General features: G+C 38.4%; 1 protein-coding gene across 1 annotated transcript in view; it reads left to right on the top strand.

The window, feature by feature from the left end:
* LDAH (lipid droplet associated hydrolase) overlaps window positions 1-14,246 on the top strand; it is a 115,446-nt gene that overhangs the window by 10,573 nt on the left and 90,627 nt on the right. Inside the window, exon 2 of the mRNA XM_050316435.1 lies at window positions 2,668-2,826. Within this exon, the coding sequence (XP_050172392.1) occupies window positions 2,673-2,826 (154 nt within the window). The 5' untranslated portion in view covers window positions 2,668-2,672. The remainder of the gene's footprint in view (window positions 1-2,667; window positions 2,827-14,246) is intronic.

Below are 14,246 nucleotides of genomic sequence, written 5' to 3'. Positions count from 1 at the left end.
AAAAGAGCTCTAAGCCAGACTCAAGTCTGACTGGTAACCCAGCACTACCATGTTCAGCACTAAACCATATCCCCAGGTTCCACATCCAGATATTTTCGAATACTTCCAGAAGTAGTGATTCCACCATTTTGCTGTGTAGCTTCTTCCAATGTTACTGTGACTTTCCAGAAAGGGTAGAGAGTGGTCTCACAGTAACCCTGGCCATGGAAACCATGGGATGTATTTCTTACGGTTTTTTGTAATCACATATTTCAAATCTGCCTCAGTAGTCCTTTCTCCTTTGTTTTGGTTTCATCATTGATTTATGCAACTTTACCCTTGTGGTTACCATTCTGTCTCTCACTTCGGGTACACCAGCCTGCTTGTCCTGTCTTACTATTGGATAGTTTATATGCCAACTATCAACTGACTTGCTCTAATTACATTATGTTGTGCCAGTCTGAGCTTGTGACAATTCTGTCACTAAGTATTCTTTTGAATGCAGATCACAGATTTTGCTATTCCCAAGCTATCTTTGAAATAAAATGCCAAGTCCAAGTAATAGTGTAGGATGGAGCAGTTAAAATATGCTGTCATGAAGTGTTGCATAAATAATTAGCACAGTGTGTGCAAAGGAAACTTAGTTTTACTATCAGCATTTTACTTTGGGGTCCGTTGAACCAAAGATGAATATGAAGAGACTTAGTCATATGGCAGAAGTAATCTGCTGTTTATGGATAACTCTGTTTTCAAATATTTTTGTCTGAAAAAATGACTGTAAGTGGCATCCAGATCAGTAGTAAGACACCTAAATATATGTGTTGGTTTGCAAGTCCAAGCGTGTGTCTCAGTTTTCATTGTAGTCTTTGCAAACCAGGGGAGGATTTGTCTCATCCTGAGGTGAAAACCAAGAGGATGGTTATCCCCTGATCAGGCCGTACACTGACACCTGAATCTTTGTATGCTGTAGTAGGAGTTTGTGTTCAGGTAGACACCTACATTAAGGGTGTGTTAATCTAGTGCTAAAGCCCTGTGAGTCAAAGCCCATATTTCTGTATTCTAACCAAAGTTTTGTAACAAGATTAAGTACTGTTGACAGAAGCTGCATTTCTTGTAATACTTTTCCCGCATATGTTTAGAGAATTCATGAAGAGGAGTTGAAGAGAAGGAAAAAACCTGCATGGGACGTAATAAGGCCTGGTTTCCTAAGTAGTTGCATCTCTGTGTGATGATTCATATGAAACTCTCACTGGTCAAGTTGTTTTGTTTTCTCCTCAGTGTTCTTGAAACTGCTGCTGGGGCACAAACTGTGCCCTCTCCACCACCTGACAGAGCTGGTAGGAACCTCATCTCTTGAGACTTCTGCCTGTTAAATCTGTTTGGAAATTGATAGGCCATCTTAAGATATTTCTAGGGGAAATGTAGGCAATTCATGCCAAAGATAGATGCCTGTAATGGAAAACTGTTCTTCAAAGCTTCATTTATGAAGAGGGAAAGAGATCCAGAGGCATTTTTGGGTATTACTGATTTTATCTTAAAACAGACCTGAGCAGTATGTTGGGAGCACATCCACTATCTTTTCTCTGTTTTTCTCTTCTGTCCATCTCTATTACCAAAGACCATAGAGTCACAAATTAAAAACCAAACAATAAATAAATAAAAAATCCCTCACATATTATACAGAGTTAGTACGATGAAACTGTTTGGGATTGTCTCAGATGGGCAGTTTTTTAGAGACCCATTTCTTTTCCAGTGTACAGTCTTCCTTTCAGGTACTGCAACACTGTGTGTGTTTGAAATTAGAAGTTAAAAACTTGATCAAAGCTAGTACAAGATATCTGTGTGAACCTGAAAATCCTACCACTCCAGTCCAAAATACATTGCTGAGTTTTCTTCATTGCTTAACTTCTGACTTACATTGCAAATACTTCTTGTGAATGAAGAGTTGTCAGTGCGATTTCCATTTGGAGTTGTTCCATGATATCAATTCAAAATGAAACTTTGCAACAGATTTTATGATCAGAAACTTTGTATAGAACCTAGTTAGTTGTGTAAGGACTGGTTACTTTTGCTCTTGAATTGTAAACACCTCAGAAAACGGGTGAGAAGCTTAATGTTTACTGTGGTTTTTGGAGTAACTCTCCCAGAACTGCTCTTAGCTTCTTTCAGCTTCAAATGATGAAGAAATAAAAGCAGGAATAATGCGTTAAGAATACATCTTCTTATAGTTTGACAAAATTCACTTTACTTGCTTTTTTATTTGCTCTAAGACAACAACATGACAAATAATGAAGTAGTAAAAGTGTCTCCTTTGTCATTAAAAAAACTTTTATTTTGAGGTGAGTTTCAGATAAACCTTTTCAGTGGATGGCATGAATTACGAAATTTAAAATTATTTGCCTTTAAGGTAGAATAGATCTTACTGTCCAGTTCATTGCTGTGTATTTCTGTGACAAAAACTGAAAGGTACCTTCATACGGTAGTGATATGTATCACCTTCTACAGTCTCTTCAAACATCAAATACTGAATTGGACCTCAGTTTACTGGATATGACAGCTGCTCAGGGGAGGAGGGGTGGTTTGGGTGGGGTTTTTTTGCAGCTATTCTGTGGGAAGGTACAGTAGCAAAGAGCCAACCATGTAAATGTCTGTTGACCTGTTATAACAGTACCTTGTTCTGCCTCACAGCAAACATGAGGTCACCGTCAGAAGAGTCAGTCCCATTACATGAAGAATTTATCTACTGTTGTGGAGCTGCTACTCATGTCTTAAAGTGTGGGCCCTGGAAAGATCTCTCAAAAGATGAAAGTAAAAATCTACCCCGGCTCTTATTCATGATTATTCCTGGTAAGGGTCTTTTTTTGTTTAAGTCCAGAAGCGTGTCGATGTTCAGGTTCAGTATGAAATATCTCACCGTGTTAACTGGTAGATTTTGGCTCGTGTGCATCACTAAGGTTGCAATGGTGACTTTTTTGTTAAATTCAATTACTACTATTACTTGTACTTGTAACAGTGCCATAAGGCAGTACTGAGAAATTAGGATGTCTTGCTCATTTTCTCAGTGGTGGTGGTTTGCTGGGAGCATTGCAGTTTTTAGTTTGTTTCTTTCCTTTGCTCTCCTTCCATTTATATCTTACACATTGAAGCATTACTGCAATGTCAGCTGTGTGCCAACTGAAAAAGGAAAGTTACAATATTAGAGGAAAAATTCTGGATCCAGTAGTTTTTTTAAGTTTGTTTTTTTTAATAGTAAATGGTTTTTTACCTTAGATTTTTGCACTTGAATTTTTATGCTGAGCCGCTTGAACTCAATGAGCATTGTACAGTTCTATTTAAATGTGGCCATCCTAAAGTGAGAGGTCTAAACTTGTATTTAGCATATGTTAAAATTAGTGGAGAAGTCCTGAATTCATTGAGGTCTGCCAGTGAACTGTAGGAATTCTGCCTTTAGCAAAATAGAGCTCAAGCCTACTCAAGCTCAGATATTGTGACTCTTTCACTGCCTTAGAGTTTGCAGATATTTATTGCTTCCTATCATTTAATTGAATGTATTGGGTACTATTGTTACTTCCCACAGAATGAGTGGTGCCAATAATGACTTTTTTTTATTATCCACAACATTGGCTCACTGTTAGTGTACCCTGTTACTGTTTATGGGACAGTGTGTGGCTTGAGCTTCACTTAGTGGTGAAAGTGAGCACAGGTTCAATTTTTCAGAGTTTTTTTGCAAGGCTTTGGAAGGCCCATGGAATATTTTATGATAGTTTCTTTGGCCACAATGATATTATGTCCCTACCGTCTGAGTTGAATAATACTGTAACTTTTAACCCAGTGACAGTGAAGTTTAAATTCTCTCCTTAACTGAAAAGAAGAAATAAACCCCCTATGATTACCTCTTGTTCCTGTTTCATTGGAATAACCTTTTAAACAAGATACTGCACAGTGTAATTCTTTGGTAAAAGACTATTTGTACAGATCCAAATCACCAAACAGTTTTCTGGAGGTATAAGCCTAATTTAATGCTTTTCAATTGCTGCTTTCTTCCAGTTAAGGCATTTCTGGAAGGCTTAGTTGAACAGCTAAATTAAGAGTTTCTTTTTCCCCCATGTTGTGAAGCTTTCACCTGTCTTCAGATTGTGGTGCCCTTGTGTTTAGGTTGGTAGTAGAGGATGTAAAAAGGGTAAATCTGTAAAGGTAACATATCAGTAGAAAGATATGTAGGGGAAGAGCATCCAAGACAGGGTAGCTCTACAAGGCATGTAAATTATTCTGCTCAAGATATACCAAGTCAGACACACCGTATGGTCTCCATATTCATCATAGGAAACTTTTCATGGAAGAAAATGTAGTGGCAGGGCTACATGGAGCCTATTTCCTGCAGAACAGTTCTGTGAAGACTCCTTAATAATATCTTATATTAACTAGGTAGGTATCCAGAAACAGACATCAGTGAAATATTCAGTGTGCTTTTGCCATGGTCTGCAAGCTTTTGCAAGCAGCTGATTTATGATTTTGCTATTATTTCAGCATTATGTTGGTAACAAACTGGAAGTTCTGTCACAATTTAAAACCACATGAACCACAACAATGCTATCTTTACTTCAGATGCCCAAATTCGGTAGTGAATCAAGTTACCCAAGCTTCTTGCTGTGGCTGCCAGGACCTGGCATAACAAAGTCCAGTTTTGCTTCTCATAAATCAAATGTTTGGGTTTTTTCCTTTCTGGTATATGCCTAATTTTTACCTTCAAGGGAAGGCTTATCTGCCAACACAAAAAACACAACCTTAGGGAAATCCCTACATTTGGGTCATCTGGCAGTGTGTTCGTGTAGCTAAACAGTCAGGGTTAGATAGCATTCCCCTTTGTAACTTCCCAAACTAGCATTGTGGAGCCCTTCTAGAATCCAGCAATTTTCACACTCAAAAGACATGTATCCCTGGTTGAGACTCTCTATGGAATGAAGGAAAGAGGGGCAAAAGGACAACCTGGGACAAGTCAAGGGAAGAAATATCCAGACAAGGGCAACTCTGGCTCAAAAAAAGGAGAGTATGCACAGCCAAGCGTTGAGTGATCCAAACTGAAGGTGGTTAGTTCTGCTGCATGTATTATCCTGTTCTGCATATTAAACTGGTCTGGTACAGGCTTTTCCAGTCCTAACGAAATTCATGCATGTGATTTTATTAATATGTGGTCAGACAAAATTGCGTTGTTGGGGGCTACCGAAAAGAAAGATGATAAAATTCTCAGTTTCTACTGGAATCAATTGTTGCCAGAGATTTCAGAATAAATTCTGTATATTTATTTTCTTTTTGTGTTTTAGTCATGTTCATTGGAACGGGGAGGATTTCTCTCTGGTCTGACTTTTTTTAAAAACAGGAGAGAGAGAGAAAGCTAACTCAAAACCATTTTTCTACTCAGAAATCAATGGCAAAATTCCCACTGACTTTAATGAGGCAGGATTCTGTCCCCTGAGGACTGACAGCTCGCTGTGCTTGAAGCAGTTGGAATACAGAACATGCAGCAGAGTTCAATCTCATTTAACTGCAACAAGCTAATGTTGTTTTATTAATGGCAGTCTGTGTGAACTTATAATTTAAGTAAAGTTTTACTTTATTAGTTAAAATATTTAATATGCACTTTTTTGTTCCATCGCATTTTTTTCCTTGTGTAAGCAAAACCTCTGTATAGGAGCAATAATGTGTTCACTAAAGTAATTACTGTGTAAAAGGTCCAAATTTTCCTCAGTCCAGAATATATGTGTACACTTGTTTGCCTTTCTTATTATGAATTCTTTTCTATTAAAATTGATGAGATCTATTCCTGAGAGTAACATTAAATGTGTACAGTTGAAGGATTATGTCCATGATTTTCTGGAAATGTAGGCGTTGTGGAAAGCGCAGGAGTTAAACTGTTTTTCCTCTTGTGTTCTAAAGGTCTGTTTTCCCTCTTGCAGTGTTTGTTTAGTGTAAAATTAGCAGTGAAAATCTACTACAGCAATATTTAACATTGCTTGTGTTCATTGAAAACCCGAATCCACAAAGTGTAATGGAATATTTTGTTGCTGTTTTAAGAGTATCTGTCTATTTATGTCTGTATATTTATGAAACATTTAACCTTGTAAATAAATACTGTACAAATTTTAAAACCACTGTGCTGTTTAGTTCATGATGTTTTGCTTTTCATCAAAGTTTTTCTTGCATTTCATTGCAGGAGTGTGTTGGAATACCTTCGTTCCAGGCTTCCTAATTTGTGTTACCATTGCTGTAAAAACAAAGCAGTTTTGCTATTTTCACTCTTGAGGTTGGGAAGCTTAGTTCACAGTTGATAATGTGTAATGTAAATAGCATTTTTTGTGGTAAAGCATGTGACACAAGTTTCATTCATTAATATACAGAAATAATTTCAGAATCTGGTTCTTTGGCCTGCGTGCAGAGTATTCTCTGTGCTTGCCAAGTTTCTTGATCTTCCTGCTTTCAGTTGGATTGCTGCTGGGTTATTGGATCATCTTATTGTTTTACCAACTCATGCGGTGACTTGGTGACTTTTAAGGGCTATGAGGACTTAACCCAACACTTTTGTTAAAATATAAAGATTTTATCTCCTGAGTCAAGAATTGCTTATACACAACAGAAAGTGAAGACTTAGATGCTCATCTTTTCATCTTCTCTTAAGAGTAGTTACATGTACTTACATCAACAACACAGTTTCACTTCAAGACTACTTAGCTATTTTTCAGCAGTGAAAACAGTGCAAACAACTTGCCTGGATTATGACAAATATTTAATGTGTTCTCCCTTGAGATGAGACGTACTGTTAAAGTCTTTGAAGTTCTATTTTTGACTGTAAAACAGGGACTCTGAAAAGCTTTCAATACATTATCTGGCTTTTTCTTCACCTGCTGTTTTGTTATTTAACAGTCATCACCCTCAATGTTTGCATAAGAAAAGTTATAATAAGAATCACTATATAATAATACTTTGCAATAAAACTAATTGTACAGCCCTGAAGCTTAGTTCCTTTGTATTTTGGTTTTTTGGCTCCCACTAAACCAGCTTTTTGAAAGTTATTAATCATTTACTCTGCTAAGCAGTTGCTGGAATGAATGGTTCTTCAGAGGTCTACTGAGACCAGGGGGGTTGCTTAATAATAAAAGAATCTGTTTCCTCATTCTACAAACAGTGTAAAGTATGTTTACTCCAATTTCTCTTCAATTCTGTTTTACAGTGGGCTTTGATTTATACAAAATTCATGTGATTAAATGGGTTTGTTGATATGTAATCTATGTGTTATAACTGTTTGTCTGCAAGAACTGAGTTGGATCTCGTAAGGACTTTCAATATCAGCAGATGAGGTTGCAGTGTGTAGCTTCTGGCAACCTTAGCCAGGATATAATCCAGAATCCTATATGGAATCTTGGCGCTTAATGTGGATGGATCAGAACTGTTTATGTGAAGCAAAATCTGATTTTGGAGTCAAGACCACTGAGTTACTCAAGGAAGGTACTTTATCTTCTGAGACACTTCTTTCTAAGTCAGCAGCCAAGGTCTCCTCTGCCCTGAGGAGGAGTGAACAGCAGAAGTGAATTGCCCTGAACAGCAGTGTTCAGAATTTACCTTTGAAACTGGAGGAAAGGGGAATGTTACTGGCGAATGTTAATGGAGAGCCAGGTTAAGAGGAAAGATGACTTCTCACCTCCTGAGGCAAGGAGGACTTCTGAGTTCTGGGTCATGTATGCTTTGTGTTTACAGTCATTGAATGAGCCCCAGCAACAATTCTGTGAACAAAGTTGAGAACCTGTTCTATCTGAATGCATTAGGCAGTAAAAGTTGCTTTTTTCCTCCTCCTGGTTTTGTGGTTTGAGTTTTGTTTAAATGAATAGTACCAGAGCATCAACAGTAAGAAAAAATGTCTGTCCTCATCTGTTACCTCTGCAGTTTTGTCACTATTATCATGATGATGAGAGCTCTCAGGTACTTTGGTTTTTTTTTGTTGTTTTGTGTATGTGTGGGTTTTTGTTTGTTTGTTTGTTTGTTTTTTGGTTTTTTTTTGTGTGTGTGTTTTTTTGTTTTGTTTTGTGTTTTTTTGTTTTGGTGTTGTTGTTTTTTTTTTAATTCTTTTTCATTTGTTTGCGTTTTGCTTGGTGTTTCATTGGTGTGTTTTTTGGGGGGGTCAGGCCAAGTCCTTGTCACCTTCCTGGTGCAGAAAGGGACTCTAAGGCCTGATTTCATCCAGCCTAATAATGAACACCTAATTAAGATGCTGAAGTGAGTAGTATAAATTTCTGGGTACTTTGTAGAACCAGTAGGTAGGGATGGGTAGTCCCATAAGCATTTCTGCCTGCTGAGGGTTTAGGTTGCCCCAGGATGTTGTGAAGTCTCCAGCTGTGGAGATAATCAAAACTCGACTGTGCAAACCTGGGCACCCTGCTCTGACTCTGTGAGCAGGGGTTGGGCTGTTAGATGCTGGGTGATCCCTTCCAAATCCAGTGATCCTGCAAACATGACCCCTGGACTGGCCATCCAAGCTCCTTGTCCAGGTGTGGGTTCTGATCTGCATTGATTTGGGAATTAAGAATTTAAGATAAGCATTAGGGCCTTAACACTGAAATTGGGTTTGTTAAATGCTAGGAATCAAATTAAAAATTGGTAAGGAACAATGTAGTATGCTACTTAAACACAGTATGGACAGAGTATGCCAGAAGAGGGAGCTGTTTTAAAGATTAGAAAAATACTGGGTTTTGGCAAGCTTATTTCTGTAATAGCCAGCTGTACCATATATGTACAGGTTTCAGGCTCTCATCTGAATGCACAGGTAAGCACTGACTGTTTCTCTACTTTGTGTATCAGGAAAAAAATTAGTACTTTAATTAGACCATGTGACAGTGAATAATCAGTTATGTTGATCATTGAGGATCATAAAAATGCCTTTTGCTTGCATTAGGAGGAGTGAGATGAAGGAAGTCCAGTTTGAGCGTAGACTATAAGAAGTGGGAGTGCTGGGGCTCCTGTTTCCAGGTTTTGGATTGCTTTTCAGTAGATAGCCAGTCATCCTCACAAATTGTGTCCCAAACCACCAAACAAATCTTCATTCACATTTGCAACATTTGTAATTATACAATTTCCCAAGTTTCTAAGGCAGCATTCACTTACAATCAGCTAACGCTGAGTAAATAAATTAACAGTAAAGCACAGCTCCATAGAGTGAGGTAACAAATACTTCCTCTCCTGGAATGTTTAAATCATTGACCAGCTCCATGGGCAGCTCCACTCTTTCTTACAGTGAGAAATTCTTGTGCCAGGGCATATGTCACCTTCTACTGCACAGCACTAAATACCCAAAGGACATTAAGGAAAATAACTCATCACATAAAAGTACTTCTTTTTTTAAAGGAATCATTCATTTAACTTTGGATTTTGGAGGTTTGAATTAAGTAATGCTTCTACATGCAATGAGAGTTTTTAGGTGAAACTCGTAAAGCGTAACTGCTTTAGTTACAGTAAGTGTAGTACTAATGTTGAAATAAGCTACATAGGACCCCTGTTTTCACACTGACTTGCACTTCATTTTGCTTAATCCTGTATCACGTAGTGCTGATGACCTAAAGCTGATGCTGAAAAGCTGTTTCCTATGTGGAAGTTTATTTTCCATCATATTAACATTGTGCAATATATGTTTATCTTCACGTGCCTCTAGTAGTGTAAGATAAAAAAAGTTTCACGGGTTCCACTACCTTTGCATATTTTGACCATACCATCCCAAGGGGAGCAGTGCTACTGTTGTCCATCCTGGAACAGAGAAAAAGGGAAATTTAGGTGCGCAAAAGTAAAGATGGTGTTATTTAACACACCTGGTTCAGGGATTCAACTTATAAATCTTGTTTGATTGGAGTCTTGGCTCCTTTGACAAGGCATGTGGAGGATTATGGAGCTCAGAGTGGCATCTAGTCCAGCTGGCACACTTGAGTCACATGTGGCTAATCAGCATCTAAAATTCTGTCCTGATTATATGCAGTTCATATCCAAACAGCTGAGCAGAATTCCCTCTGTGTGCGCACAGATACTCTATTTATTTAAGAAAGATTGCTCTTTTACGTATTAGATTAGCAGCAGCATTCTTCTGTTCTGTGGGACTTGCAGTGCTTGAAATAAAACTGAAGATACTATACTTGAGCAGAGTATTCACTGTAGAACATCCTGCCTGACTGCATGGAGAGGATGGCAGTGAATCTGCAGCCTTTTCCTGGAGAGAGGAAGTGCTCTTTATCATGGTCTCACCTTCAGCATAGGGTGAGAGCAACCTGAGGCTCTGAATGTATTACTTGCACACTGGGCTGCTCAGGAAACCTAGCTGCTGTTCCTAAAATTTTCAGGAGTGTCTTTCAGTGTCCCACCTGTCTGTGTTATGACTGCATGGGATCAGCATCACATAAGAGCACTTTTCCTGGAAAGTCTCTAACATTCCCTGCTGTTTTGTTTATTTAAGTAGTTGAACCTCTCTTTGGGTGTGAGCAGCCTGTGAAGGGACTGGATAGCAGGATTGGGCTGTTCATAGAGCTCTTGCCTTCAGACAGTTCTTAGTACCATGAGATTGGGTATAAAGCAGATGGTCCTGAGTTTGAAGTAGTGTGGAAGTTAGAATCTGTTTCTAGAGTGTGTATTAAGAGTGACTAGATACTGAAAATCTGAGAGGCTAGTGCTTGGAGCACTTAAAAATTTCCTAAGGCCATTATTTCACAATCCAAACTGTTTGTCAACAATGCTGGCATAAGGTATCCTGTTCCCACCACACTGTGCCATTCCACCCCTCAGTTATGCCAGAACAATAGCTTGAGAGATCATGCTGTGAATTAAATAAATACATAAATTTATTTCTGGGGTCTTTCTACAGCTGGAACAGTTTCCTGGAGCAGGGCCCCACAGATTTGTGCCAGAGTAATTCAGGGGCTGGTGAGCCGTGGTAGGAGGGTGGGAACGACAGTCAAGGGAGAAGGTGGGAGTTCCTTCAGCTGGACTGGCCACAGAACTTTCTGTTGATAAGTGACGGTGTCAGTCCACAACATGCAGCACATGCATGTGGGTTCACACGCTCTGTCTGGAGCCTGCTCTGGAAGGAGCTGGTATCCCACCAGCCTCACCAGGTGGTAGTGATTCACTGAGAATGCCTCTCCCTCGGGGCTTCTGCTTTTGTTTACACTGCAGCTCCGGATGAAGCTGCCAACTCTTTGCATTTGACCCCAAGTTCTCAGGTTCTGACATGGAGAATTTGTATTTTACTTTTTTAAAAATTTTTTTCCTGATATTTCCACTTCTATTAACTTTTCTAGCCATTTGTTTAGCACTAATATTCATGACTTGATTATGAGATCAGTCTTGTGTTCAGCTGACCATATATTTTCTCAGATGGCAATGTGTATCAGGTACTGTAAGCTGGTGGAGCTCAGAGTGGCTAGCAATACTTTCACTTTTATGCATAGATTACTTGGTCTATTTCTTATTTATAAAATGGGAATAAATACCAAATTGCTCTCCCCTGTATTTACGGAGCTAAATAGTTCGACTTCCTGAGAACATTACTTGTAGCAGATAAAACTTATTTGTCTGTACCTATTTGATTTCTACTTTTACCCCTTTAAAACTTTGAATACCTCAGTCAATTTTCTCCAACTTTTTTCTGAGTCATAGGGGAGTCAGAATGATACCAAAATAATAAGAGTTTGACTGGAAGACATGCATGCTGGTAAAGTACCCCCTGAAGGAAAGGTGTACGTCATACCCCATATTCTATATTAAAAAATTCAATTCTTAGGACACTGTTCTCCATTATTTTTGTTGCATATGGACTGCTTGTTTGTGGCTAATATTTTAAAATATGCTGACAGTTGAGCTTTGTTTACTGGGTCAGCCCACCAGCTTCCATTGTCTTTAGAGAAGAAAAAAACATAATCTTTCATTAAAAATAAAAGCTTCCTCATGCCAAGAGGAGCCTGTATGTCAGATCTAAGCTTGAAATGTGCCACTTTTGTTAATATCCCAGTGCTCCAGAAGTACCTCTGGTGGGGGCTTGGCACAGTTGAGCTTGTTAAGCTTGAGAAGGCAGAGTAATGACAGGATGGTTGAACATCCAACTGTGCTTGACAGTGTTTCCCTCCACTAAATCTGGGTGGCAGATGTGACTTACTGAAGTGACTTACTGAAATTTCTCAATCCACAGTCTTCTCCCGGTGTCCTCTTCCTGCTAATGAGGCGTTTTCAGCATGGATCCTTCCTGCCTGGCTGTGCAGCAACATCAGGGAAGGAAGTGATCCCTCTCCTGCAGCATGCAGTGGCTTGAGTTGGCCAGAGTTGTGGGAAAGTTGTGTTCTACGGTATTTTGCTTGATTTGACAATTTAAAAAAGGATCTGTTTCTCTTCATGGCGTGTCTGAGGCAGGACGGAAGAAGAAATTACTTACTGAAGGACCTACCTATGAAGAAAATCCAGTGTTTCCATGTGCGTTGTGTACAAATAATGCAATTAAAATGTTTAAAGCTGCAGCAGCAGTGTATACGGCCTGCCTGGGAGCCGCTACCAGAAATACCTGAGCTGATACGGATTTGTCTTGATATTAAACATTTTGACTTAGTTATATCTGAAAATAATAAAAAATAAAAATCCTCTTTCAATTCAAGTTAACACAGTGCCTCATTTCTGTCCTGATAGTAACTCTTATGGATCACTGAATCTATATTAGAAGTAAATGTGACCCCTTATGTTCAAAATCTGGATTATAGAAAACACTAGAACCAAAAATTAAGTCATAGCTCTTGCTCTTGTTTTCCTGTTATGGGCATGATGGAAAATTTTGATTTTTGTCCCGATTTCCATTTTTGAAAACAATTCTTGTTTATTCGTGATGGATTTAAAATCTCCCATAGGAATAAGTAAATATATAGTGATATGTAGATACTACCCTTCACCTTTAAATTTTAGATATTTTGTATCTCTTATCACAACCTTCTCTTAAGAGGCAGAAACTCTTCATAACAGGCCTTAAATGGCTGAAAAAATGTGCTTGGGAAATGACTTGTGTTTTTTGTTTTCATGAATGAAGTGTTTCAGTTGAAGTTTTCATGGAGCATCTACTTAGGACTAGTACTAATACCCCAACTATGAGGCTTTTTTCTTCAATCAGACATACAGTGGTGTCAATGCAAAGAATTTTTTCCTAAGGGTGTGGATTGGTAAATCTTGGTTTATCCATCTACAGAACAGTCTGTTCTTTCATCTTGCATTTCTGAAGACTGACAAGAATGCAAATGCAAAATTCATTTGCAAAATCACCTTAGACTGTTGTTTGCAAGTGTGATGTTCTCTTCAGTCTCGATGCACAAAAATTGCAGAAACACATTTTCAGTCTTTTTTTTCTAAAATTAGTTGTCTTGGTGTTCTGGGTTGGTATTTGTTTCCTGTCTGTTACTATCTTGATACAAACCTATGCTCTTTTTTTTTTTTTTCCTGTAATTATTATCAGTGGTACAGCATAGGAGAATCTGTGATACATATTTGAAAATGTTCTTTCTGGTGCCTTTGGAGTGTATTGTTTGCTTTCTCCTTGCATATTATTCAAAAGTGATCAAATCTGCAGAGCTGTGTATCTGCACAAAACAAATAATTTGTGGTTATCTTGGGTTTGAATTATTTATTTTTCTTTCCTTTGTCTTTTTCCTGCTGCTGTTGTCTCATCAGGGTTTTGTTATTCAGATGTTTCATAGGCGTTCCTGTGAACCCATTTGACGTCAAGTCTCGTGTTCCTCTTTGTGCACTTCCTTTGTGCTCCCTCTTTCTTTCAGAAGGAGGTTTGCTTTCTGCTGGTCCAGTTCTGCTTCAGTCCGTGAAGCTGGCTGAAAAATTCCTGCTGGGAATTCTAGACCCAGTGCAGAGCTTGCAGTAACCTCTCTGCCAGCATCAATTTGTTCTAGGATGGATTGGATCAGACACCATCTCTGAGGTGTTAAAAGCGTTTATATCTGTTTTCACCTGAGCAGATGTTTAAGAGACTGCGTATGTGTAGGTGTGTGCTAGGAGATGTAACAAAATATTTTAATTTTTCATTTGCTGTGGACAAAGTGGAAAAAAATTATTTAGCTGTAAGCACTAGAAAATCCTGGCTTCTACCTCTGAAAAATGTGAAAAATTGGCTATTCTATTAGGAACTCAATTATTTTGGTTTTATATCTTGATCTTAACTTCCTTCCAATAAATATTAGTTTACAAATATAAAAAAATCT

This window comes from Myiozetetes cayanensis, unplaced genomic scaffold, assembly GCF_022539395.1.
Source record: "Myiozetetes cayanensis isolate MyiCay16 unplaced genomic scaffold, myiCay2020 scf2-11, whole genome shotgun sequence".
NCBI classification, from domain to species: domain Eukaryota; kingdom Metazoa; phylum Chordata; class Aves; order Passeriformes; family Tyrannidae; genus Myiozetetes; species Myiozetetes cayanensis.
The sequence above is the reverse complement of the archived record's forward strand: the minus strand, read 5'-3'. Positions and strand labels throughout refer to the sequence as shown.